The following is a 25813-nucleotide window of genomic DNA, read 5'->3' as shown; positions in this document are numbered from 1 at the left end:
TTTGCATCTCCAGTTGTTTGCCTAACAGTGTCTCAAATTGAACATGAAACCAAACTCTTGATTCACCACTGCCACAACCTTCCTTCTACCTTATCCAGTCTCCCTCATCTCTGTAATGGTCATTCCATTCTTTTCAATCCTCAAATGGCTTTCCATCATACAATAAGGTCTTCACTACCCTTTTTCCTTTTGACTTTCACTCTCCCACACTACAAAGCAGCCACAATGGCATTATTGCTATTCCTTGTGTGGGGGAGAAAATTTTGTCACCCTCAAATATCTCGTTAGCAAGTGGATGGATTATTCCGAGCTGAAAGCAATCAAGGAAGACTCAGGAAGAACCTTTGACCTTTCCCCTAAGTGCCTTTAGAACATAGAGGATGTATTCCAAGCAGGGAGCTATCACTATGGATAACTAAGGTATGAACTAGGTATGTAGACAGGGAGGAACGTAGCTAAGTCTGTTGGTTAAAATTCCTCTGTCCTACCCTCTCTGCTTGGCCCAGCAAACATTTGTTTACCACACACTGGTTTTTCCAATTCCATGTCAACTGCCTTCCTTCCATTTGAAGTTCTACACCACTACCCGCCCCCCCCACCCCATATGATCTTTTGTCTTTAGCTGAAGATGGTATTTAAGGTCAGGGCCTTGGCCACTTTGGACAGTTACTCAGTTTTCTTGGGTTTCTCCCATGGATACATGTTACCAGACTTTTGTTTGATTTTTCTCCTGTTAATCTATTATATCTCATGTTAATTTAATTCTTAGACCAGCCAGAAAAACTAGAAGGGTAGAAGGAACTGCCCAACACTTACATGCTTTAAGCGTGCTCAGGTTCACACCTTAGAAACCCGAGTTGTCCCTCGTGCATGGAAAGTTCTCTCAGTTATTCACAAACTTCATCTCCTCATTTGATTCCAATCTCTGTTTAAATGTCACTCCTTTATAAGGGTCCCTCCTTTTTTTAAATAAAAAAAAAATCATTCTTAATCCTTTTGCCTATCTTTTCTCATCACATTGATGTCTGGTATTATATTACTAATTCATTTTTTGACTGTCTATTGCACTAGAATATATGTTCAAAGACTGATATATATATGTGTGTGTGTATATATATATTTTTTAAGTTTCTCATCACTGAAAAAAAGAGAGCTTGCTATACAGTAGGCATTTGATAGATATTCCCTGAATGAACACATGACTTTGTTATCAGTAAAAATGGTATAACATTATATTAACATCAATACTGGTAAAATGAATCAGAGAGGAAATTAATTCAACATTTATGCATTTAATGTTTGAGTGGAACAAGGATGGATAGACTACCTTAGATTAAGAATATAAGAAGGTTTTAGAGCTGTAAAACACATTCGAGATTACTTAATATAATTCCTTTGTACTTAAAATGTATTTAATTGCGTAACTTTGAACTGAGTCATTTCATTTCCCTGATTTCCTGGGTTCAGGCTAATTTACTGAAAGCTGATACTTTTATTTCCTCTAAAGAAAATGATTATTAAAACACTTTATTTTTAATAATATTAATAGTTAAATGTAAAACAATGACTTACTAAGAGGAAAATAGGTAAAATTCAGAAATCTAAAGACTTTTAGATCAGTAGTAGAATTATTAACCTAAGCCCATCTTAGCATTTTATGTTATGAAAAAGATAAAAAAACAACATATAAACAATGCAGAGAATACAGTGACGCAATATGCCCCATTTTTAGTGTGACAATGTACATTTGAGTTAATACAGAAATCTTTAATTATCATATTAATAATGTTAATCTCATTACTCTTTTGGTATTTCACACACATGCACATGCACACACATATGCATACATATGCACCAACACAAGACTCAAGTCAAAGGAACTGCCACGTTTTTATAAACTTATAATTGAAAGATATGACCTTACAATCCAAACTAGAACTTTTGGTAATTAAAGAAAACATCATTTTAACACCTAAACTTCCTTCAGGAAGCAGAGTTTCTTCTGTAAGACTAACCCATGGCAGCTGCATTTCATTTTTATTTGAAAAGACTGATCCAATGTTTTTATACCTCTCAATTAAGCTGTTTAAATGAAAAAAGTAAATGTTGAAAATGGAAACCATTGCAGTTAAGCTCTAGGTAAATGAGTAATGGGCAAATCTTTGGTGGTTTGAAAGTTTGGTTTGGATAAATACCTAAATCTATTAGAACTTCTTTGGCTAAAAAATTCTAGCTCCCACAAGGTTAGTAGAGCTTTAGGTTTTTGCACTGAATCTGACAGCTTTTCAAAAATGCCCACATTCAATCCCTGGCCAATAGTAAAAGTAACTTTAGGAGAAAAAGTTAAAAATTCTTGAAATATAAAATGTCTTCAATATTTGGTTCCATTTGAGAGATTTCTAACTCTCCAACTTTAAAACTCCACTAGAATTATAAATCCAGCAAGACCATGGACAAGAAACTAGATGTATTAGAATTACTAAGGACCAAATCATCAAGGTACCAAACTGTCAAATATTTTTAACACCTGCAGATAAACAGGCAGAAGTAAAGGTTCATCTTTGACTCTTCCATGACTTCTTATCCATCCTTCACATCTCAGCTCAAGCATCACCTTCTCAAGAGAGCTCTCCCTAACTAGGTTGCTGACTGGTATAGCATTATAAATCTCTTTCATGTCACTTGCCATGGTTGCTTGAGGAGTTATTTAATGTATATCTCTTCCAGGACACTAAAACCTCCCTGAGGCTATGTCATGTCTTACTTCAAGTATCTAGGACAATGTCGGGAACATAGCAAGAATCGCTAAATAAATATTTGTGGAATGAGTAAATCCTCGAAAACATCAACCAGGTACAAGACAATATAACAGCTTTTGTTATGAAACATGTCAGGATAGACATAAGAAAATAAAATAAAATTTTAAGATATAAAATAACAATATTATACAAATGTAAGCTTTTTATTGCTGTATTACAAATCCAAATTAGAGAGCAGTTAAATTGAATGTGAAAAAAAAATTCATCTGCCCCATTTGATAGACGTGTACACAATCTTTCTAATACTGGAAACAATTCTGACTTTAGTCATTACTTGGTCAATAGTTGGCAAGTGGCAAATATCACCTCATTTTAGCAAATACCACGTGGCAATTGGAAACAGGGAGAGAACTATAACTAAAGGTATTTGTCTTTCAGCTCTTTCAGTTTAGTTCCGTCACTAAGTCGTGTCCGACTCTTTGCGACCCCATGAATCGCAGCACGCCAGGCCTCCCTGTCCATCACCAACTCCTGGAGTTCACTCAAACTCATGTCCATTGAGTCGGTGATGCCATCCAGCCATCTCATCCTCTGTTGTCCCCTTCTCCTCCTGCCCCCAATCCCTCCCAGCATCAGGTCTTTACAACCCACCAAATACTGTTCAACCTCTTCAGGCCAGCATTCTTGACTTTTTTTGAATTTGAGTTTTTACTCATTTTCCTACAACAAGGAATTACAACTAATTTTCACTACTCTGAGCCAAATGTGTATTTGATATTCTTTTAACACATTTTGGATCTTTACACATTGAGTCTTTGTTGCTAACTTTGCTGGTATAACTCTCCATGAACCCTTCCCCCAAGTTTTCAGTCAGTAGTGGTCTGAAGTCAGAAGTGGTCAAGATGATGGATGTGAACACTATACAGACTGGAAGTCTTTATGAATGTACTGGGATTTATTTTACAGAGCAATTTTTCCATTTTATATTGCATTTATCATATTCATATTGTCTTATAATATGAGTATATTGTTCATTTTGCTTATTAACTTATATGTTCTGAAATAAAAGGTCTACTACTACTACTAAGTCATGTCAGTCATGTCCGACTCTGTGTGACCCCATAGACGGCAGCCCACAAGGCTCCGCCGTCCCTGGGATTCTCCAGACAAGAACACTGGCGTGGGTTGCCATTTCCTTCTCCAATGCAGGAAAGTGAAAAGTGAAAGTGGAATTGCTCAGTCGTGCCCGACTCTTAGCGACCCCATGGACTGCAGCCCACCAGGCTCCTCCATCCATGGGATTTTCCAGGCAAAAGTACTGGAGTGGGGTGCCATTGCCTTCTCCGAATAAAAGGTCTACATTTTAGTTATTTTTATATACCTCACAGACCTAATGCTTTGTTCACATGGCACATGCAGGCATTAAAAGAATGATAATACACATATGGGCAAAAGGGAGATACAATCTTTTGTATACAAAAGGGAGAGCAGAGGGCAAACTGTGTCAATTATGTACTGATATCTGAATATATAGGCAGATATGTTAAATAACCTAACATATATGTCTATCATATGGCCTCTTGATGCCTATAACTAATTAATTATTTTCAACATGAAATATGAATTTAAGCTATTTAATTTTATAATACAGGATACAGGACTCATTGAACAAAATAAAGTTTAGTAATAAAAAAAATCCTAAATGTAAATATAATAAGGCCTATAATGTTTAGTTGATCACTTCAAATCTTAAACTCTGACTCTCCTTCCATCCAACCCTAGAATATCTGCATACAGTCCACTATGGGAGAGTTCTTAGAGTGCAAATCATTTTCATATTTATCTAATTAGACACAACTAGTGACGGGCTTTGGTGGTGGGGGGGGGCGTTGTTTAAATAGACATTACAAGAATTTCAAAGTCAAAGAGAATTACATCTTGGGTGACCTATGAGAGGATGTAGCAAAATATTTTTAATGACTACCTCTGCAAAATATTCTAACATGCTTGAAATAAAATGTCAGCAGAGAGCAAATCATGCATTCATTCATTCACCAGACATGTACTGAGCCCTACTATGTGCCAGGCCCTGGGTGTGCAAAAGATGATCAATACAGAACCAACACAGTAAACTTCCTGTACACAGAGAGCTTCTGTTGCAGCAGGAGTTGAGTCTTATCTCCTCCATGAAGCTGCTCCAAACCACAACGTTCCCTATCTGGTGAATTCTTAATACATTTTAAACAAATGTTGTAAACAAGCAGGACCTTATGGGGCCTTCTGGTTATAGACCTCCCCTCACCCCCAATGTCCTCTGCCTGCCTCTTGTTTGTAGAAAAGCTATAAGCTTCCCAGGCCTCCCGTGAGTCACAAAAGCCTGGCTCAAGAATGAATGATTGAAAGGATGTGACCATATAGCAACAAAAATAGTGACTGAGCCAGGAAAACTGGTAAGAGTTTAAACAGTAAATCAATCACAGGGCAGTACCAGAATCTTTAGTTTCTCCCTGAAATAGATAACAGTATCTGAGGCACATTTCCTGAGGTGTTTTACAGATCCTAAAAACCCTTACCAAATGGAAGAGGTTAACTACTTGATGACCATGAGCACATAGCCCCCCAGGCCTACTAGGGCAGGAGGATTGCTATGTTAACCCCTATGACACAGTCATGTTACCTCACCATCAACCAATCAGAGAATTGTGCATGAGTTAATCACATACCCTGTGATCCCACTCCCTCATCTGGACTTTAAAAATGCTTTCCTGAAACGCATTGGGAAGTTCGAGTGTTGTGAGCATTACCTGCCCCAGACTCCTTGTCTAGTGCCCTGCAATAAATGTTGCACTCTCCTTCACCACAACCCAGGGGCAGTAGATTGGCTCTTTGCATGTAGGCAAGCAAATCCTAGTCAATCTAATCACTCTAGGACCACAGCCTTGTCTAACTCAATGAAACTAAGCCATGCCCATGGGGCAAGCTAGAGATGGGCGGGTCATGGTGGAGAGATCTGACAGAATGTGGTCCACTGGAGAAGGGAATGGCAAACCACTTCAGTATTCTTGCCTTGAGAACCCCATGAACAGTATGAAAAGGCAAAATGATAGGATACTGAAAGAGGAACTCCCCAGGTCAGTAGGGGCCCAATATGCTACTGGAGATCAGTGGAGAAATAACTCCAGAAAGAATGAAGGGATGGAGCCAAAGCAAAAACAATACCCAGTTGTGGATGTGACTGGTGATAGAAGCAAGGTCTGATGTTGCAAAGAGCAATACTGCATAGGAACCTGGAATGTCAGGTCCATGAATCAAGGCAAATTGGAAGTGGTCAAACAGGAGATGGCAAGAGTGAATGTCAACATTCTAGGAATCAGCAAACTCAAATGGGCTGGAATGGGTGAATTTAACTCAGAAGACCATTATATCTACTACTGTGGGCAGGAATCCCTGAGAAAAATGGAGTAGCCATCATGGTCAACAAAGAGTTCGAAATGCAGTACTTGGATGCAATCTCAAAAACGACAGAATGATCTCTGTTCATTTCCAAGGCAAACCATTCAATATCACAGTAATCCAAGTCTATGCCCCAACCAGGAATGCTGAAGAATCTGAAGTTGAACGGTTCTATGAAGACCTACAAGACCTTTTAGAACTAACACCCAAAAAAGATGTCCTTTTCATTATAGGGGACTGGAATGCAAAAGTAGGAAGTTAAGAAACACCTGGAGTAACAGGCAAATTTAGCCTTGGAATACAGAATGAAGCAGGGCAAAGACTAATAGACTTTTGCCAAGAAAATGCATTGGTCATAGTAAACACCCTCTTCCAACAACACAAGAGAAGACTCTACACATGGACATCACCAGATGGTCAACACTGAAATCAGACTGATTATATTCTTTGCAGCTAAAGATGGAGAAGCTCTATACAGTCAACAAAAACAAGACCAGGAGCTGACTGTGGCTCAGATCATGAACTCCTTATTGCCAAATTCAGACTTAAATTGAAGAAAGTAGGGAAAACCACTAGACCATTCAGGTATGACCTAAATCAAATCCCTTCTGATTATAAAGTGGAAGTGAGAAATAGATTTAAGGGCGCAGATCTGATAGATAGAATGCCTGATGAACTATGGAATGAGGTTCATGACATTATATAGGAGACAGGGATCAAGACCATCTCCATGGAAAAGAAATGCAAAAAAGCAAAATGGCTGTCTGGGGAGGCCTTACAAATAGCTGTGAAAAGAAGAGAAGTGAAAAGCAAAGGAGAAAAGGGAAGATGTAGGCATCTGAATGCAGAGTTCCAAAGAATAGCAAGAAGAGATAAGAAAGTCTTCCTAGGTGATCAATGTAAAGAAATAGAGGAAAACAACAGAATGGGAAAGACTAGAGATCTCTTCAAGAAAATTAGAGATACCAAGGGAACATTTCATGCAATGATGGGCTCGATAAAGGACAGAAATGGTATGGACCTAACAGAAGCAGAAGATATTAAGAAGAGGTGGCAAGAATATACAGAAGAACTGTACAAAAAAGATCTTCACGACCCAGATAATCATGATGGTGTGATCACTCACCTACAGCCAGACATCCTGGAATGTGAAGTCAAGTGGGCCTTAGAAAGCATCACTACAAACAAAGCTAGTGGAGGTGATGGAATTCCAGTTGAGCTATTTCAAATCCTGAAAGAAGATGCTGTGAAAGTGCTGCACACAATATGCCAGCAAATTTGGAAATCTCAGCAGTGGCCACAGGACTGGAAAAGGTCAGTTTTCCTTCCAATCCCAAAGAAAGGCAATGCCAAAGAATCGTCAAACTACCACAGTATTGCACTCATCTCACATGCTAGTAAAGTAATGCTCAAAATTCTCCAAGCCAGGCTTCAGCAATACGTGAACCGTGAACTTCCTGATGTTCAAGCTGGTTTTAGAAAAGGCAGAGGAACCAGAGATCAACTTTCCATATCCGCTGGATCACGGAAAAAGCAGAGTTCCAGAAAAACATCTATTTCTGCTTTATTGACTATGCCAAAGCCTTTGACTGTGTGGATCACAATAACTGTGGAAATTTCTGAAAGAGATGGGAATACGAGACCATCTGACCTGCCTCTTGAGAAATCTGTATGCAGGTCAGGAAGCAACAGTTAGAACTGGACATGGAACAACAGACTGGTTCCAAATAGGACAAGGAGTATGTCAAGACGGTATATTGTCACCCTGCTTATTTAACTTATATGCAGAGTACATCATGAGGAACGTTGGACTGGAAGAAACACAAGCTGGAATCAAGATTGCCAGGAGAAATATCAATAACCTCAGATATGCAGATGATACCACCCTTATGGCAGAAAGTGAAGAGGAACTAAAGAGCCTCTTGATGAAAGTGAAAGTGGAGAGTGAAAAAGTTGGCTTAAAGCTCAACATTCAGAAAACGAAGATCATGGCATCTGGTCCCATCACTTCATGGGAAATAGATGGGGAAACAGTGGAAACAGTGTCAGACTTTATTTTTGGGGCTCCAAAATTACTGCAGATGGTGTCTGCAGCCATGAAATTAAAAGACGCTTACTCTTTGGAAGGAAAGTTATGACCAACCTAGACAGCATATTAAAAAGCAGAGACATTACTTTGCCAACAAAGGTCCGTCTAGTCAAGGCTATGGTTTTTCCTGTGGTCATGTATGGATATGAGAGTTGGACTGTGAAGAAGGCTGAGCACCCAAGAATTGATGCTTTTGAACTGTGGTGTTGGAGAAGACTCTTGAGATTCCCTTGGACTGCAAGGAGATCCAACCAGTCCATTCTGAAGGAGATCAGCCCTGGGATTTCTTTGGAAGGAATGATGCTAAAGTTGAAACTCCAGTCTTTGGCCACCTCATGCGAAGAGTTGACTCATTGGAAAAGACTCTGATGCTGGGAGGGATTGGGGGCAGGAGGAGAAGGGGATGACAGAGGATGATATGGCTGGATGGCATCACTGACTCGATGGACTTGAGTCTGAGTGAACTCCGGGGGTTGGTGATGGACAGGGAGGCCTGGCATGCTGCGATTCATGGGGTCACAAAGAGTCGGACATGACTGAGCAACTGAACTGAACTTAACTAAACTGAAGCAAATCCAAGTTTGGTTCAGAAACAGTGTCACCCAATTAAACTTTATAAAACACCATCCTTTGAATGCTTTATTATTCATACACATGCTCTTAACTAAATATTAAGCTTCTTTAGAGCAAAGAATATTTTCTACTTCATTTTATGTTTCAGTCCCATGGTAACTAATAGTGCTAGGTTCTGGAGTAGCTGCTTAATGAATAGATGTTGATTGATTGATAAAAACATGGAAGGAAACTTATTTTTGAACCTAGAAAAACTGTTGGTACATTCAGTTCTTAATTATCTGCGTTGAGGGAGATAGTTAATGCAAAACAAAGAATAATATACAAGCCATTTCCATTTGGCTTTGGAATGTATTTCCATACTTCACTGTTCATTTGGGTCTATTGCTTGGCTTGAGATTACATTTCCAACAAAACAATAAAGCTGCCATGTGAATTTCCAACTGTGATCAAAGCTGGAATGCTCTCTCACTGCAGGAAAAAGAGGAAGAAATATTGAAATGGCCTATTGGATTTTCAGCCTGCACTACACTCATTTACAATGAAATCAGCTTGGACTGTTTGTTGCTATCTTCTACTACTTGTACCTCCCTGACTACATGCCGTTTTGAAAGCATTAAACATAGCTGCATGTTAGCTTATAGGTGTCCTAACATTTAGAATATTGCCTTTCATTGAGTATGCAAGTATCTTCAGATTCCATTTGTTGCTTCTTTCTCTCTTATACCTAAGTGAAAAAGATAGTAAAAGTCACTCAGTTGTTTCTAAATCTTTGAGACCCCATGGACTGTAGCTTGCCAGGCTCCTCTGCTCATGGAATTTCCCAGGCAAGAATACTGCAGTGGGTTGCCATTTCCTCCTTTAATGGATTTTCCCAAAAGAGAGATCAAACCAGGGTCTCCTGCATTGCAGGCAGATTCTTTACCCTCTGAGCCATCACAGAAGCCCAAGTGAAAAAGATAGGCATTTGTTTAATCCCAAACATCTGGAAACTCCCAGAATAATGAAGTGAATGCCTCCTGCTTCTTCCATAGGCACTTACTGCATGAATGTACTTTTCTCTTTCAGTCTTAACACACACACACACACCCTCACACACACGACTTAGATAAAATCAAGGTGGACAAAAGTAGATCATGGTTGTTTACAAAGAATATTTTCCTTGGGGAAAATAAATTATTTTCCATTTGTGAGGTTTAGAGCAGAATGGTCATTAACACCTGGTATATAGGTTCTTAATTTTACAAAGCATGTTCAAAGTCATTACTATACCTAGTCCTATGTGAGGTGGACAAGGCAAGCATTATTCTTTCAGCTTTACAAATGGGGAAACAGAGTGTCTTTCCTAAGTTTACAAAGACCATGGCTAAAACTTAGGTCTATTGATACACATCCAAATGTCTTTTCATTCAAATAGATTAATAAAAAATGCTTTGCATTTGTATAGTACACTAAAGTTCAAAAATACTTTTATATATATGGGGTAAATAAAATGGACAGAGAGTATTTCTCAAAAGTGTACAGAATGAAATTGGCTCTCTTTAGGTTTGGAGTCAGGACCATAATATAGAAATCTGGAGATGAGTAATTGAGCAGAGTTGCTGTACACAAATTTGATAATGCCTTAGCTGATATGAAAAATGCTTAACTAAATGTTTGCTTTTGATAAAGAGGAGTTGGGACTTTCACCTCTTGCAACCAGTTTCAACTAGGTTACTCATGACTTTTCTTACTCAAACATCAGCTGGTGACTAGATAATATTCTCCTTCTCACTGATGACCTTGGGAAAGCTTTTCTATAGTTTCTTTTTAAATTTTTCATTCCTTTTCAGTTCCCACCATCGGTGAGTGCCTTAGCTTTAAAGGAGTAACTGATATGTAATCCTTTCAAGTTGATTATAATTTTAAATGCTTGTCTTATGTATGTGTATGTGGATGGGTGGATGGATGGATATTTGTGTATCAATATATCCATCATCAAGATTTCAGCTGAAAAAGTTCAATGATGTTTGTTATGTATATCTTTCCATTTCTAACTTCAGTAGTGAATTGGGACAATAATAAGTAATTACCCCATTTCACCTTTGCAAAACAAAGGAGAGTATTATTACATGTTTACTGACTTGCTTTCTTTTCAAGTATATTTTTTATTTCTACCTTATAAAGCTAATTCACTTCCCATATCTCAAAGTTTAAAACCAGAAGAAAAGATCAGGTGCTGTTCAATGAAAAGCTAAGTTTACTTGCTAAAATATTCAAAAGTTACCTAAAAAAGATTCTAACTAGAAATAACCGAAGAGACATCTAAGACAGAAAAGGACACTAATATAATCTGTCTACATTATACAAATAGTACCTGATTGAGACACTGCTGCAAGAGTATATTAATTGACTCATACTGATGTCACCATCATTGCCTATAAACTGTGTGCATTCAACATACCATGCATGCCTTTTGTAATTGAAAATAGTTTTAGTAAATTTCAAATAAAAACAAAAAGACAAATGATGGCTACAATATCCAATTTAAGCTCTATTCCCAGATGAGTCTCTAGTGGGCTGAAAGGGTTTAAGCATCCTTTAACTAAGCAATACGCTCTTTTCTCACCATTAGCATCATGCACCAAATGTCTATCAATTCCTAAAAAAAGTTTGAAAAATGGAGCTCATGGTAATTTCAGGCTGCCATTGAAACAAGCAAGACATTTCAAATAGAAAATTTTTGAGTTGACTGATCTGAAAAACTATATGCTCCATTGAGACAGTTTCTTACAATGCGATTTCTAAGCAACAAAGAGATAATTCTTAATACCTGCATTTTAAATCAAAACATACAGGAATAAAAGTGGAAACATGTTATACCCCTTTTCCTTTTGTCAAACTAAAGTTATGCCAGGATAACAAGCTATTTTCTACTTACTTGCTAGAATGTTATTTAATATTAATTATTGCAATGACTTCTAACATATTAAATAAACATTTACTAGGACAATTTTCCAAAAAGCACTGTGCTAAGTTTGTTGTACTCAAAGATGAATAAGGATTTCTGTCTCAAAAGATTTTATAACCCAGTGTACAAAACACATACACACAAGCAGAGTATAGTCAAGTCAGTAAGTACAATGATCAAAATATTAAAATGCTATGAGAACACACGGGACAAGGAAAGTAATTATGTTTGCTATGATTAAGGAAGACTTTGTGGAGGATATGTTATAAGTGAGTAGTTAATTCTTAAATTAATTTGAAAACCTTTCAAAAATATTTTTTTTCCTCTGAAGCAACACATAGATTCACAGTCAACAAATGTGAATTTCATCTCAGATTTATGAAGCTTTCTGACCTTAGAGGCAGCTTGATACCATGGTTACAAACACAAGGCTTGGAGTCTGAAGCTTGGAGCTGAAGTAGCAAAATTTACTTGAATTCTGGCTTTCATTAAATGCCAGACTTGAACTATACATGATCTTGCACACGTTTGAACCTCTATAGCCTCAAACCTCACATATTTAAAATTGGGTTAATCATAGTACCTACCATATAGCGAAAAGCAAAGGAGAAAAGGAAAGATATAAGCATCTGAATGTAGAGTTCCAGAGAATAGCAAGGAGATATAAGAAAGCCTTTCTCAGCGATCAATGCAAAGAAATAGAGGAAAATAACAGAATGGGAAAGACTAGAGATCTCTTCAAGAAAATTTTAGATACCAAGGCAACATTTCATGCAACGATGGGCTCGATAAAGGACAGAAATGGTATGGACCTTACAGATGCAGAAGACATTAAGGAGAGGTGGCAAGAATATACAGAAGAACTGTACAAAAAAGATCTTTATGACCCAGATGATCACAATGGTGTGATCACTCACCTAGAGCCAGACATCTGGAATGTGAGGTCAAATGGGCGTTAGAAAGCATCACCATGAACAAAGCTAGTGGAGGTGATGGAATTGCAGTTGAGCTATTTCAAATCCTGAAAGATGATGCTGTGAAAGTGCTACACTCAATATGCCAGGAAATTTGGAAAACTCAGCAGTGGCCACAGGATGGGAAAAGGTCCGTTTTCATTCTAATCCCAAAGAAAAGCAATGCCAAAGAATGCTCAAACTACTGCACAATTGCACTCATCTCACATGCTAGCAAAGTAATACTCAAAATTTTCCAAGCCAGGCTTCAGCAATACATGAACCGTGAACTTCCAGATGTTCAGGCTGGTTTTAGAAAAGGCAGAGGAACCAGAGATCAAATTGCTAACATCCGCTGGATCATGGAAAAAGCAAGAGAATTCCATACAAAAAACATCTATTTCTACTTTATTGACTATGCCAAAGCCTTTGACTGTGTGGATCACAATAAACTGTGGAACATTCTGAAAGAGATGGGAATACCAGACCACTTGACCTGCCTCTTGGGAAACCTATATGCAGGTCAGGAAGCAACAGTTAGAACTGGACATGGAACAACAGCCTGGTTCCAAATAGGAAAAGGAGTACGTCAAGTCTCTATATTGTCACCCTACTTATTTAACTTATATGCAGAGTACATCATGAGAAACGCTGGGCTGCAAGAAGCACAAGCTGGAATCAAGATTGCTGGGAGAAATATGCAGATATGCAGATGACACCACCCTTATGGCAGAAAGTGAAGAGGAACTAAAAAGTCTCTTGATGAAAGTGAAAGAGAATGAAAAAGTTGGCTTAAAGTTCAACACTCAGAAAACGAAGATCATGGCATCTAGTCCCATCACTTCACGGGAAATAGATGGGGAAACAGTGGAAACAGCGTCAGACTTTATTTTGGGGGGCTCCAAAATCACTGCAGATGGAGACTGCAGCCATGAAATTAAAAGACGCTTACTCCTTGGAAGGAAAGTTATGTCCAACCTAGATAGCATATTAAAAAGCAGAGACATTACTTTGCCAACAAAGGTCCATCTAGTCAAGGCTATGGTTTTTCCAGTGGTCATGTATGGATGTGAGATTTGGACTGTGAAGAAAGCTGAGTGCCGAAAAATTGATGCCTTTGAACTGCGGTGTTGGAGCAGACTCTTCAGAGTCCCTTGGACTGCAAGGAGATCCAACCAGTTCATCCTAAAGAAAATCAGTCCTGAATATTCATTGGAAGGACTTGATGATGAAGTTGAAACTCCAGTACTTTGGCCATCACTTGCAAAGACTCATTGGAAAAGACACTGATGCTGGGAAAGATTGAGAGCAGGAGGAGAAGGGGACGACAGAGGATGAGATGACTGGATGGCATCACTGACTTGATGGACATGAGTTTGGGTAAACTCCGGGAGTTGGTGATGGACAGGGAGCCCTAGGCGTGCTGTGATTCATGGGGTCACAAAGAGTGGGACACAACTGAGTGACTTAACTGACTGACTGACTGACCGCATTGTATTGCTTTGGAGATAATTTGAGATTGTATGAAAGTGAAAGTGAAAGCCACTCAGTCCTGTTCGAGACTCCATGCACTATGCAGTCCATGCAATTCTCTAGGCCATAATACTGGAGTGAGTAGCCTTTCTCTTCTCCAGGGGATCTTCCCAACTCAGGGATCGAACTGCAGTCTCCTGCACTGCAGGCGGATTCTTTACCAGCTGAGCCACAAGACACCTATATATTTTTAGCACTGTGACTGACACATGACATTCACTAAACACTTGCTATTATTTATATTTTACTATCATTTTTATTGTTATTACTACAAGTGATTATACCTTCTATTGCAAATTACTGTGCAAATAATTGAAGTTAAACACACACATACACACACACACACAAACTTGCTTTCACTGCCAAGGGTCTGGGTTGAATCCCTGGTCAGGGAGCTAAGATCCCACAAGCTGTGTGACACAACCAAAAATAATAAATAAATAAACTTCCAAAATGTGATGAAGAGTGCATATTTCAAAGAATGCTAACAATCTTCCTTTTTTAAAAAGCAGTCTTTCCCCGCTATTACTGACCATGCTCCCATGCTTACTCTCTCTCTTTTTCTTTCTTTCTTTTTTTTTAATCCTGGGCCTTCTCTCCCTGAGCAGTCTTATGAAAACCAGTTTTGCTTTGAACTTCCAAATTTGCTGAGTTTGAGACCAGCAGGCAATTGAATCAGTGAACTTCCCTGTAGTCTAGCCTAAAGCTCTTGATTTTTCAGGAGCTAGAAAACAGCCAAGATTAGTACATTCATACTGGGGAAAAAAGCCTTGCTGTTGAGATTTCTGTTTTGTTTTATTTTGTTTTATGGGCATTTACTTTACAAAGTATGAATCACCCTCTCTTTTAAACCTGTTACTGGCATGTTCTCAAAGGTGACTAATATTGCTGAGGTTTAATAATCATTGTGTGAGTTTTTCATCTTTCCAAAAATTATTCTCTTAATAAAGAAGAGTGGAATAAAAATTGACATAGCTACAGTGCAGTAAAGACCCCAAATCTATTCTGAATTGACTGGTCAGGGCAGTGTGCTTCTTCCAGAAATTGATTTTTAAACACTTCAAATGACTCTCCCTTCTACTATGAGGAAATCTGAGGTGTTGATAGTGAGCTGACAGAATGTTAATATCATTAACATTCTGTCAGCTCCTCTTGTCAATGTGTTAATGGTGCCCCTGCTACTCAGTCCTCCCTGCCCTCTGGTTGGTGAAATGACTTAGCCAGCAGTCAATCAAAAAACTAAGCTGATTTGGGGCAATAGACAGCTCTGCCACTGACAAAATCTATGTGAGCAAATGTGGTAAGAAATTTGTCAACAGGATATAAGCAGTAAGGTCAACACTGTGGGTAATGTGCTTTTTAGACAGTTGAAGACTGGACCACAACATATATTTTAAAGTCTAAGGAGCCCTCTTTTAAGAATGGGTTTTCCCACAGGAAAAAGCAAGCAGCAGTAAGTAAAAGTGATGCATGGATTTAAAAGAAAGAAAGAAAAACTCTTTCATATTCACGTGATTGGTCAAAATACAAAAGCTGAAAAACTCAGAATCCATATATAATGTCAAGTTCAAGAGATGGGTCTCAGGATTGACAAGCAGACCACTCACAGTGTTCCCTCTCACCTCTCTTAAGCATAGGTTATTTTTCAAAACTTTGAAACCAACAGTGATTCTGAACCTCACCTCACCAATTTTTGCAAAAAGTGCCAAAACACAAAGATTACCAAATTCCTGGTCACCTTAAAACAATGAAGCTATGACAAATAAATGTGTGGGTTGTTGAAGTTATCCTGAGACAACTTGAGCTCACCATGGTGACACAGGGACAACTGTGAACAATTTCATCACCAGACATGGAAAATACTCATTTAATGAATAGGAACATTTTTTAAAGGCTCAAGAGGGTAAACTTGGTCAGTATCTGATACATAGTAAACATTCAGCTAATGAGTGAACATTACCATTTTTATAACTTACTAAAAAATGAATACAGATTCTATTTGAATTCACTGACCAAACAATTGAACCTAAAACTTCCAATATTATTATGATGAGCACATTGACATGAAGAATACAAAGCACTTTGCTTTAAAAAAAAAAATCACAACAGCAAATTTCCCAACAAGGTATCTAGATTTTTGAAGCATGTGTATTTCAAAATATATGGTGCTATTATATCCAATAACATATATATATATAATATATTATATAATATATCCAATAATATATTATATCCAATATTATATCCAGATCATCCCTTTTTATCCTAGAACCTCCCTACTATGATTTATGAGAGAATTTTCTCTAATTCCCTCTGCTTTACAGTCTTACAAAATTAATCTTGCTTTGTTTACTCTTTCCAACTTTTTAAAAAAATTTAGAACAAGCAAACAATTTGGGGTAGAGAAAGAGAGTCAGAGGTGACAAGCTTCATTCTAAAGCCCCTGACTATTGTTTGAAAGTGGAAAGTGAAAGTGAAGTAGCTCAGTCGTGTCCGACTCTTTGCGACCCCATCGACTGTAGCCTACCAGGCTCCTCCATCCAAGGGATTTTCCAGGCAAGAATACTGGAGTGGGGTGCCATTTCCTTCTCCAGGAGATCTTCCAGACCCAGGGATTGAACCCAGATCTCCTGCATTGTAGGCAGACGCTTTACCATCTGAGCCACCAGGGAAGATAGGAAATAGCCTGGCTTACTCCATTCATAGGAGAGGTTTCATTCCTTTTTGTTTCTTTGACATTTACTTTTAAAAGATTTGGTTATCCCTTCTAACTGATTACACTTTACATGCTCTAAAAAGGTGATTCATAGTTACTCAACTTCCTGTGAAGATGTATATGAAGAAAAGTTTTATAACTAGAAGAACAGCTAACTACTCTTTCAACAATATCCCTTTTGGTGTGTTAAGTAAAAGGAGGATCTTGGATTAGATGACCTCCATTGTCTCTTGCTATATTATTCTGTGATTTAATATATAGTTATTGAATGCCTTCATGTTGCTAGGTGCTTCACATTGGGATGGGCATATCGGAATTAACATGCTGGACGTGATCTTGGCCATTAGGCCAGCAAGACAGAGAAGTGAATAAATGCCAGACTGTCAGCAAATTGTAGTCAAGTTTTCTACCTTGTGCACTGTTGTATTTTCATGATTTGGTAATGCCAAGCATATTTTTATGTATTCCATCAATAATGTGAAAGAACAAGGGTGAACATGGGGTGCTATGGGACTTAGACCAACCTAGAGATCTGGTGAAGATTCAACCTACATATTCATTGCCTTCTGGCCTTCATGCCACTGCTGCTAACTATAGCACCGATCCCTTCTAAAAGTCTAGAGTGGCACTGCTATTCAGTTTTTGAACTCACAGGCCTTATAGAGAGGTTACTGTTTAAGTAAAGGTAAGATTACCTTCATTCAAGAGATAACTACCCCCATACTAGTGCCTATAGTTGCTCAATTTAAAGGGCCACTGACCTAAAGTAAATTAATTTATTGGCAGGTGACAGAAACAGTGGAAAGATCATCCAGTACAAAGAATCTTACACTAAAAATAGGATCATGGTTCTAATTTTAAAACTGAATCAAGTATTTCACAAGGAAATATCCTTCTCTTTTGAAATTGCCAAAACAGTAGAAAAAAAAATTAAGTAAGCACCGAAATTCATATAACATATATACATATGATGATTAGACCTTTTGTTTGCCTTTTTCTAGAAGATCCAACCTCTCAGTGGTTGTCCAAGGGGTCTTCCTAAGCAAGAATAATTTAAGTACAGTTTTACCATTGTAATTTATTAATTTGGAGTTTTTAATCAACTCCAACCAAAAGATAGAGTCAATAGTCTACTTTTTCTCTAAAATAAATTGCTATATATTTCATTTTTTTTCTAATATAATATCCAAAGTAACGGCTCCATACATTTTAATATAGTTTTCAATCCCCATGTAGACAGTCACACTTTGGTGCCACTTAAATGAAGAATAACCATTCATCCGTAACATACAGATACAGAAGGCTCTGGATTTTCATTCTAAAGCACTTAATTACATATAACGAGAGAAATAAAATAGAATCCAGGCCAAGTTCATGAGGGCTTGAAATTACTTTTCTTTTTCGAAATGAGCAACAAAGATTCCTCAATGTTGCATGCTATTGTGTGGCCATATGCCAACTGTAGAAGAAAATATTAAAAAGAAAAAAGGGATCAAGAATTAAATACAGATATGTAAGGCAAGAAACAAAATCAAAAGGTGAAAACTGTAGGCGGTGCTTCCAACCACAAGACAATATAACAAATTTGAAAGAAAAATATAATCAGCAACAAAGTTAAATCTTCATATTAAATATTTCAATGTGGGCAGCTATGTAATTAAAGGTTATTTTTGAGGATTTCCTGCCTCCAATCTCCCACAAACATATGTTCTCAATATTCTTATTTACATAAGTACTCAGCATCACTAAAGGACCACACAGAATACAGTATTAATTTATGAATCAAACATTGAAAATGAAAAAAAAATTTTTTTTCACATAAACATAAATTGCCATTCTCAAGTAATTCAAGTTCAGGACCATAACTTCCAAGCTGGGCAGGAAAGAAAGCATATGAGAGAAGAAAAAGACGATAAATTTAACCTTGAAACAAGGTGACTGCCATATAGTTGTTGAAATAATTTACTTATTATCAGATAAAGAATTTACAGTATTTATTCCCTCTAGAGATGTAAAATTGTGAATCAATCTGCAGTTCAAGATATTTATTTAAACCCAGAGGAGGAGGATATGGTTTTAACTTTTGAAAACCAAAATAGAAAAAAAAAATCAGCTCTAATATAGTTTATCTTTAGATACCAGATTTAACATTAAACAGTTCAAGCTAGATATCATTTCTCAAGTTTTCCTTTCATATAATTCTGTAATTTATATGAATATACTGTATGTAAAATAGGGATTTAAAAACATTTATATAGCAGGCAATGCTTAATGTGTTACAGATAGCTATTACAATTTACTAAAATACATAACCTACTGATCAATTCATCTATCCATCCATCCATGCATGCATTTTATTCTTCATAACCTTTCAGTCTACTGATATCAGTTATCCTCTGATTGCCCTTGAAAATGTATGTGCCCCTCAGAAAATACCTGCATACACAAAGGGAGCAACAAAAAAGAACTCTGACAAAAAAATTTCTTTTACTGATCATTTCCTTTAAATAACTGCTTATATAAGGAGAGTCTTTGTTTTGTTTTAGGTCTTATCAAACTTCATAAGACTTACCTTGCATATCTTGTAGGCCTTCAAATGAAACTCTTCTTTGAGAAATGGCATTTTTCTTATATAATCGTTCCCTTGCCTACTCTATGATTCAAAATGTCATGAACTAAAATTTATGCTGCTGATATAAAAACAGCCTATACACAAATTCATCCGAACCATGTGAATAGAATGGTAAGTTTAGAACTAATCACAGGGTAAATAGATATTTGGATAGACAGACACACACACACAGAGACACACACACACAGACACACACACACATAGAAATTAACAAATAAAATGCTTAAATAAAGGATATTGTCATCTTTTCCACAAACTTATCATGTTGATTTTCTGTTTTGGGGAATTGCTTGATGTCACGTTCCAGACGGACAATTTGTTGTTCCATTGCTGCAAGGTTGCTCTTGAGAATTTGAGCTGAAACTAAAGAACAATGTGCAAAATGTTTAAAATATTTCACCAGGTATTCCACAAAACAACTAAAAGAAAACCATATCAGTTCAAATATTTTTTTAATATGGAGAATAGTTTCATGAAACCAACTCACATTTTTCTCAATTATTGCTCATAAAATGTCTACTCTCCATGAAAGAAGTTTTGAAAATGTATGATATACCAAATCATCATGTTTAATATGGGAATGTCATTTCATTCAGCCATTAGCTCAAATGAATCCATTTCTATTTAAATTTATTGATGGACTTCCTAATATTTCATTCTTTAAAAATCTAATGTGAAGATTAAAGAGAAACTAGAGTTCAAAGAGATCCTATCTATTTAATGTATGTTCTTGGCTATGTAAGTGATTAAATGTTAAATTACATAAAAGGATCAAATATTTTTCTTTTGTTGAAAGATCCTGATTCTTATAAACCAATACCTATGGTTTAAATTCCTGAGTTTAGTACTTTTCATACTCAGAGACAAGAAAAATAACTGTTGATGTGAAGAATTTAGAGCAAACCATAGTGAATACATATGCACATGCACACCCACAAAGCTTCGGTGAGCCCTCAAACAGGTTCATTAGTTGCCTTAATTATCCCTAACATTTTCTGCATTTTTCTTTTTCTCTTCTCATTGACAACCAATAATTTTAAATAGTATATTCAAAGCGCTCTTAAATATGTGCACACTTTCCAGATCTCTCAGGATGCCTTCTTTACACAGGGCTAACTTTTTTGTTAAAGCTTATACTATTTTACAGATACTCTATTACTCCATAACTGCCAATTATATATGAAGACAATTCTATCAATATCAACAGATTTGACAGAGTTCTAGTTGAAAAGACAAGGTAAGTATTAAAATTTGATAGGTAGCCCACGACATTGATTTTTAAATCCAGGTTTCTGAAACACAGTTCTTTTCATTAAAGGACCATGAAACAGAAATAGAATAATATTACAATTCTTTTTTTTTTTTTAAGTAAATTGCAGTCTCATTCAGAGGTGTATTAGAATTACCATGAATAATTCAAGAGACTGACAAAAATCAACCTCCTGGCAAATTTCAGCCAGTCTTCTGATATAAATTCATCATGCTGACATACACACCTATATAACTCAATGAGGAGAAATTGCTTAAATATACTTGGAAGTTCAAGAGAGTGAAAATCAAATACCAACACTAAAGACAAATTATTTTTTTCCTATTAATCTGTCAGTACAAATAGCTAGGTCCAATTTAGTTCCATTTGTTTAGATCTGACAAACTTGGAGATTATTCCTTATTGGAGAAGTCAAAGAGTTTTGCCCTGCCAAAAATGTGCTAACGGCTCAGTAATCATTGCTTGCTTTATTTAAAGGATGAATTTACTGTGAAGGAAACCATTCTCTCTGAGTTTAAAGCTGAATTTTTCCACTTCAGTTTTTCTTACTAATTATTCAAAAGGCTTCTCCATTCCCACTCACTTGATGGGAAGCTGAAGATATGAAATTGACAAGTTGTTTATGTCATTTAGGCTACATGGAAGAAATAAACTCATGATAACTTTCTGCAATAAACAAAATGTGCCCAGAGGCAAAGTTTATGTCACAATGGTAATTCCAATAGTAAAAACGGGATGATTTGAGGACTGTTCTGATTGTTCAATAAAGAAACAGCCTAATCAAGTTGCCATATACACAAACGTATAGATAACTCAAATAACAAGAGGCATTATTTTTAATTCAGTGAAACTGCTTTTACCCTAAAGTTGAATTCTGAATAAAACAATATTTTCTAGACATCTGTCCACCTCAATTTCATATGTCAAATCCTTAGACCTCTATAAATCCCTCTAGAGCTCTAGTCCAAATTCTCTAACATTCATAGACACTTCTATTTCTTTAAGCGATCTTCCACATATCACCTTTTAAGTGAGAGTTTTTTTTTTTTTTTGGCTTTGTGTACATAAGCACAGAGTCTCTGCTCTAAACTGTCATGCTACTTAATAGTAAGATTCCTAACTAACACTTTGCTTTTCCCTCAGTACTTATCATATACTGTACCCAATGAATGTTGTTGAATGAATATATATACGTCAATGAGTTTTGAATTGGATTTAAATGTATGCCCACTTCTGCAAATGGATGTGTATGTAGAAGTTAGATACAACAAAAGTAATCAGAAGTTAGTTAATTATTAAGTGAAAATGAAAAGGAAGTAGGAAGTTGCTGCTACTGCTGCTTCTGCTAAGTCGCTTCAGTTGTGTCCGACTCTGTGCGACTCCATAGACGGGAGCCCACCAGGCTCCCCCATCCCTGGGATTCTCCAGGCAAGAACACTGGATTGGGTTGCCATTTCCTTCTCCAATGCATGAAAGTGAAAAGTGAAAGGGAAGTCGCTCAGTCATGTCCAACTCTTAGCGACCCCATGGACTACAGCCTACCAGGCTCTTCCATCCATGGGATTTTCCAGGCAAGAGTACTGGAGTGGGGTGCCACTGCCTTCTCCGAGTAGGAAGTTGAAGTCTATCTAATATACAGAGGAGGCAGGGTTGCAGGATATGCTTAAGTAAAGGGGAAAGTGAAAAACTGAGATAAGGAAAAAAAGTAAGGGATACCTTTTCCTAAGCTTCTCTGTCTTCCCCCTGTAATAAACTATTAATATTATGCTGGAACAAAAGAAAATAAAATACTAGAGATGTGAGAATCCAAGAATTTTAGCACACTTGCAAATTTATAGCTGCATTAAAGAAAAAATACCATTATATAAAATATATCTCCTTAAATTGTTGGAATTATGGTATCTTAGAGTTGGAAGTGACATTAAAGGAGATATGGACCAGCCCCCTCAAGGTTTAAAAGCTCAGATTACACAGCATCATTGTTAGCCTTCCGAAATAGAAACAGACTCACAGACATAGAGAACAGACTTGGGTTTACCAAGGGGGAAAGAGAACGGGGATGGGAAGGACTGGGAATTTGGGATCAGCAGACGTAAACTATTACACATAGAATGGGTAAGCAATAAGGTCCTACTGTACAGTAAAAGGAACTATATTCAATATCCTGTGATAAACCATAATGGAAAAGAATATATGTATAACAATCACTTTGCTTCACGGGGCTTTCCAGCTGGCGTTAGTAGAAAAGAACTCCTCTGTCAATGTAGGAGACATAAGAGATGCAGTTTTGATCCCTGGGTTAGGAAGATTCCCTGAAGGAGGACATGGCAACCCACTCCAGTATTCTTGCCTGGAGAATCCCATGGACAGAGGAGCCTGGCAGATTACAGTCCACAGGGTCACAAAGAGTTGGGCATGATTGAAGCGACTTAGCATGCACACATGAATCCACTTTGCTGTACTGCAGAAATTAACACAACACTGTAAATCAACTAAAGTTCAATAAAATTTACTAAATAAATAGACAGACAATCTCCATTCCCAGAAAACAGAGCCTATGACAAAGCTTGCATGTAACAGCTTTATCGGTGGTGGGGTTTAATCCCAGTAAAACAGGCATGAGGGAAAAGAGAAGAAAGCAAATACAAGAGAGGATGTTACTGAACTGGCTATACCTTTACAGAAACTATAGCTGCTTGCTTAGTGTCTCAGGTTGTCTCTATCAGGGCCACTTAACGGGTATGTGAACCATGAAGTCACATGGGGCCCCAGGCTTAAAAGTGCCCTGTTCTTTGTTTAAGGTTTTATTGTCAGCACTTTGAACTTCTTAGTAATATTTCAAACTAGGCTTTGCAATTTCATTTTGCACTGGGCCCCCCAATCATGAATTCAGTCTTGGCCTCTGCATAAGACAAATAAAGCAACTTCAACTTGAAAGAGTTGGTTAAAGGAGGTGAAAGGTTGACTTGGTGAACCTTATTCTCTCATTGGTGAAATTCTATTTCAAGAGATGTGAACTTCGAGGTCTGTCTGAGGAGCAAGACAAGTGGCCCCAGACTGGAGAGAGGGCCTTGGCACAGAACGGATACCCAGAGGTATTGCTTTACAGAATTTACAGAGGATTCACTCTATCCCTGAATGGCTTATTTCCTTTTTGACAGTTGATATAATTAGAAAAACTCTATTTGCTTATAATCAAAATCAGCATACTTGCAGTCTTCTTACCCATTAGTCCTCATTTTGCCTTAAAGCAACATTGCTTAAGTCTACTTCCTATTTTATAGGAAAGATGTCCCTTGCATCTTCTTAATCTGCCAAGGTTACAAACATCCAGTTCCTTCAACTAGTCCTCCTAAGGTATAAGGGTTAGTAATCACTTATGCTCCTATTCAATAACTAACATTTATTGAGTATTTACTATGTGTTAAATACTATCTATGCCAAAGCCTTTGACTGTGTGGATCACAATAAACTGTGGAACATTCTGAAAGAGATGGGAATACCAGACCACCTGACTTGCCTCTTGAGAAACCTATATGCAGGTCAGGAAACAACAGTTAGAACTGGACATGGAACAACAACCTGGTTCCAAATAGGAAAAGGAGTACGTCAAGGCTCTACATTGTCACCCTGCTTATTTAACTTTTTTGCAGAGTACATCATGAGAAATGCTGGGCTGGAAGAAACACAAGCTGGAATCAAGATTGCCAGGAGAAATATCAATAACCTCAGATATGCAGATGACACCACCCTTATGGCAGAAAGTGAAGAGGAACTAAAAAGCCTCTTGATGAAAGTGAAAGAGGAGAGTGAAAAAGTTGGCTTAAAGCTCAACATTCAGAAAACGAAGATCATGGCATCTGGTCCCATCACTTCATGGGAAATAGATGGGGAAACAGTGGAAACAGTGTCAGACTTTATTTTTGGAGCTCCAAAATCACTGCAGATGGTGATTGCAGCCATGAAATTAAAAGACGCTTACTCCTTGGAAGAAAAGTTATGACCAACCTAGATAGCATACTGAAAAGCAGAGACATTACTTTGCCAACAAAGGTCCATCTAGTCAAGGCTATGGTTTTCCCAGTGGTCATGTATGGATGTGAGATTTGGACTGTGAAGAAAGATGAGTGCCGAAGAATTGATGCTTTTGAACTGTGGTGTTGGAGAAGACTCTTGAGATTCCCTTGGACTGCGAGGAGATCCAACCAGTCCATTCTAAAGGAGATCAGACCTGGGTGTTCTTTGGAAGGCATGATGCTAAAGCTGAAACTCCAGTACTTTGGCCACCTCTTGCGAAGAGTAGACTCATTGGAAAAGACTCTGATGTTGGGAGGGATTGGGGGCAGGAGGAAAAGGGGACGACAGAGGATGAGATGGCTGGATGGCATCACCGAATCAATGGACATGAGTTTGAGTGAACTCCGGGAGTTGGTGATGGACAGGGAGGCCTGGTGTGCTGCCATTCATGGGGTCGCAAAGAGTCAGTCACGACTGAGCGGCTGAACTAAACTGAAATATTATCCCCTGTTCAAAGATCATGGCCCTGTCATGATGAAGGGGCTTGTATAACTCAATGAAGCTAGGAGCCATGTCATGCAGGGCCACCAAGGATGGACGGGTCATAGCGAAGATTTCTGGAAAACAAACAAACAAACAAAAAAATGGTCTACTAGATGAGGAAATTGCTACTCACTCCATCAACAGTAAGAAAAGGCAAAAAGATATAATACCAGAAGATGAGTCCCCCAGGTTGGAAGGTGTCCTATATGCTACTGGTAAAGAGCAGAGGGCAAATACCAATAGCTCCAGAAAAAATGAAGCACCTGAAGCAAAGTTGAAACAACAGACAGTTGTGGATGGGTCTGGTGGTGAAAGTAAAGTTCAA

The 25813-nt window shown here is 37.6% G+C and overlaps 1 protein-coding gene across 3 annotated transcripts in view; it reads right to left on the bottom strand.

Annotated features, from left to right (window-relative positions):
* Positions 1-25813, bottom strand: part of DIAPH2 (diaphanous related formin 2) — a 941635-nt gene that overhangs the window by 338279 nt on the left and 577543 nt on the right. For all 3 annotated transcript variants that reach the window (XM_061409121.1, XM_061409122.1, XM_061409123.1), the window contains one exon: positions 19897-20021. In XM_061409121.1, coding sequence (XP_061265105.1) covers positions 19897-20021 — 125 coding nt within the window. The remainder of the gene's footprint in view (positions 1-19896; positions 20022-25813) is intronic.

Source organism: Bos javanicus, chromosome X (genome assembly GCF_032452875.1).
Source record: "Bos javanicus breed banteng chromosome X, ARS-OSU_banteng_1.0, whole genome shotgun sequence".
NCBI classification, from domain to species: domain Eukaryota; kingdom Metazoa; phylum Chordata; class Mammalia; order Artiodactyla; family Bovidae; genus Bos; species Bos javanicus.
This window is presented reverse-complemented; position numbering and strand designations above follow the sequence as displayed.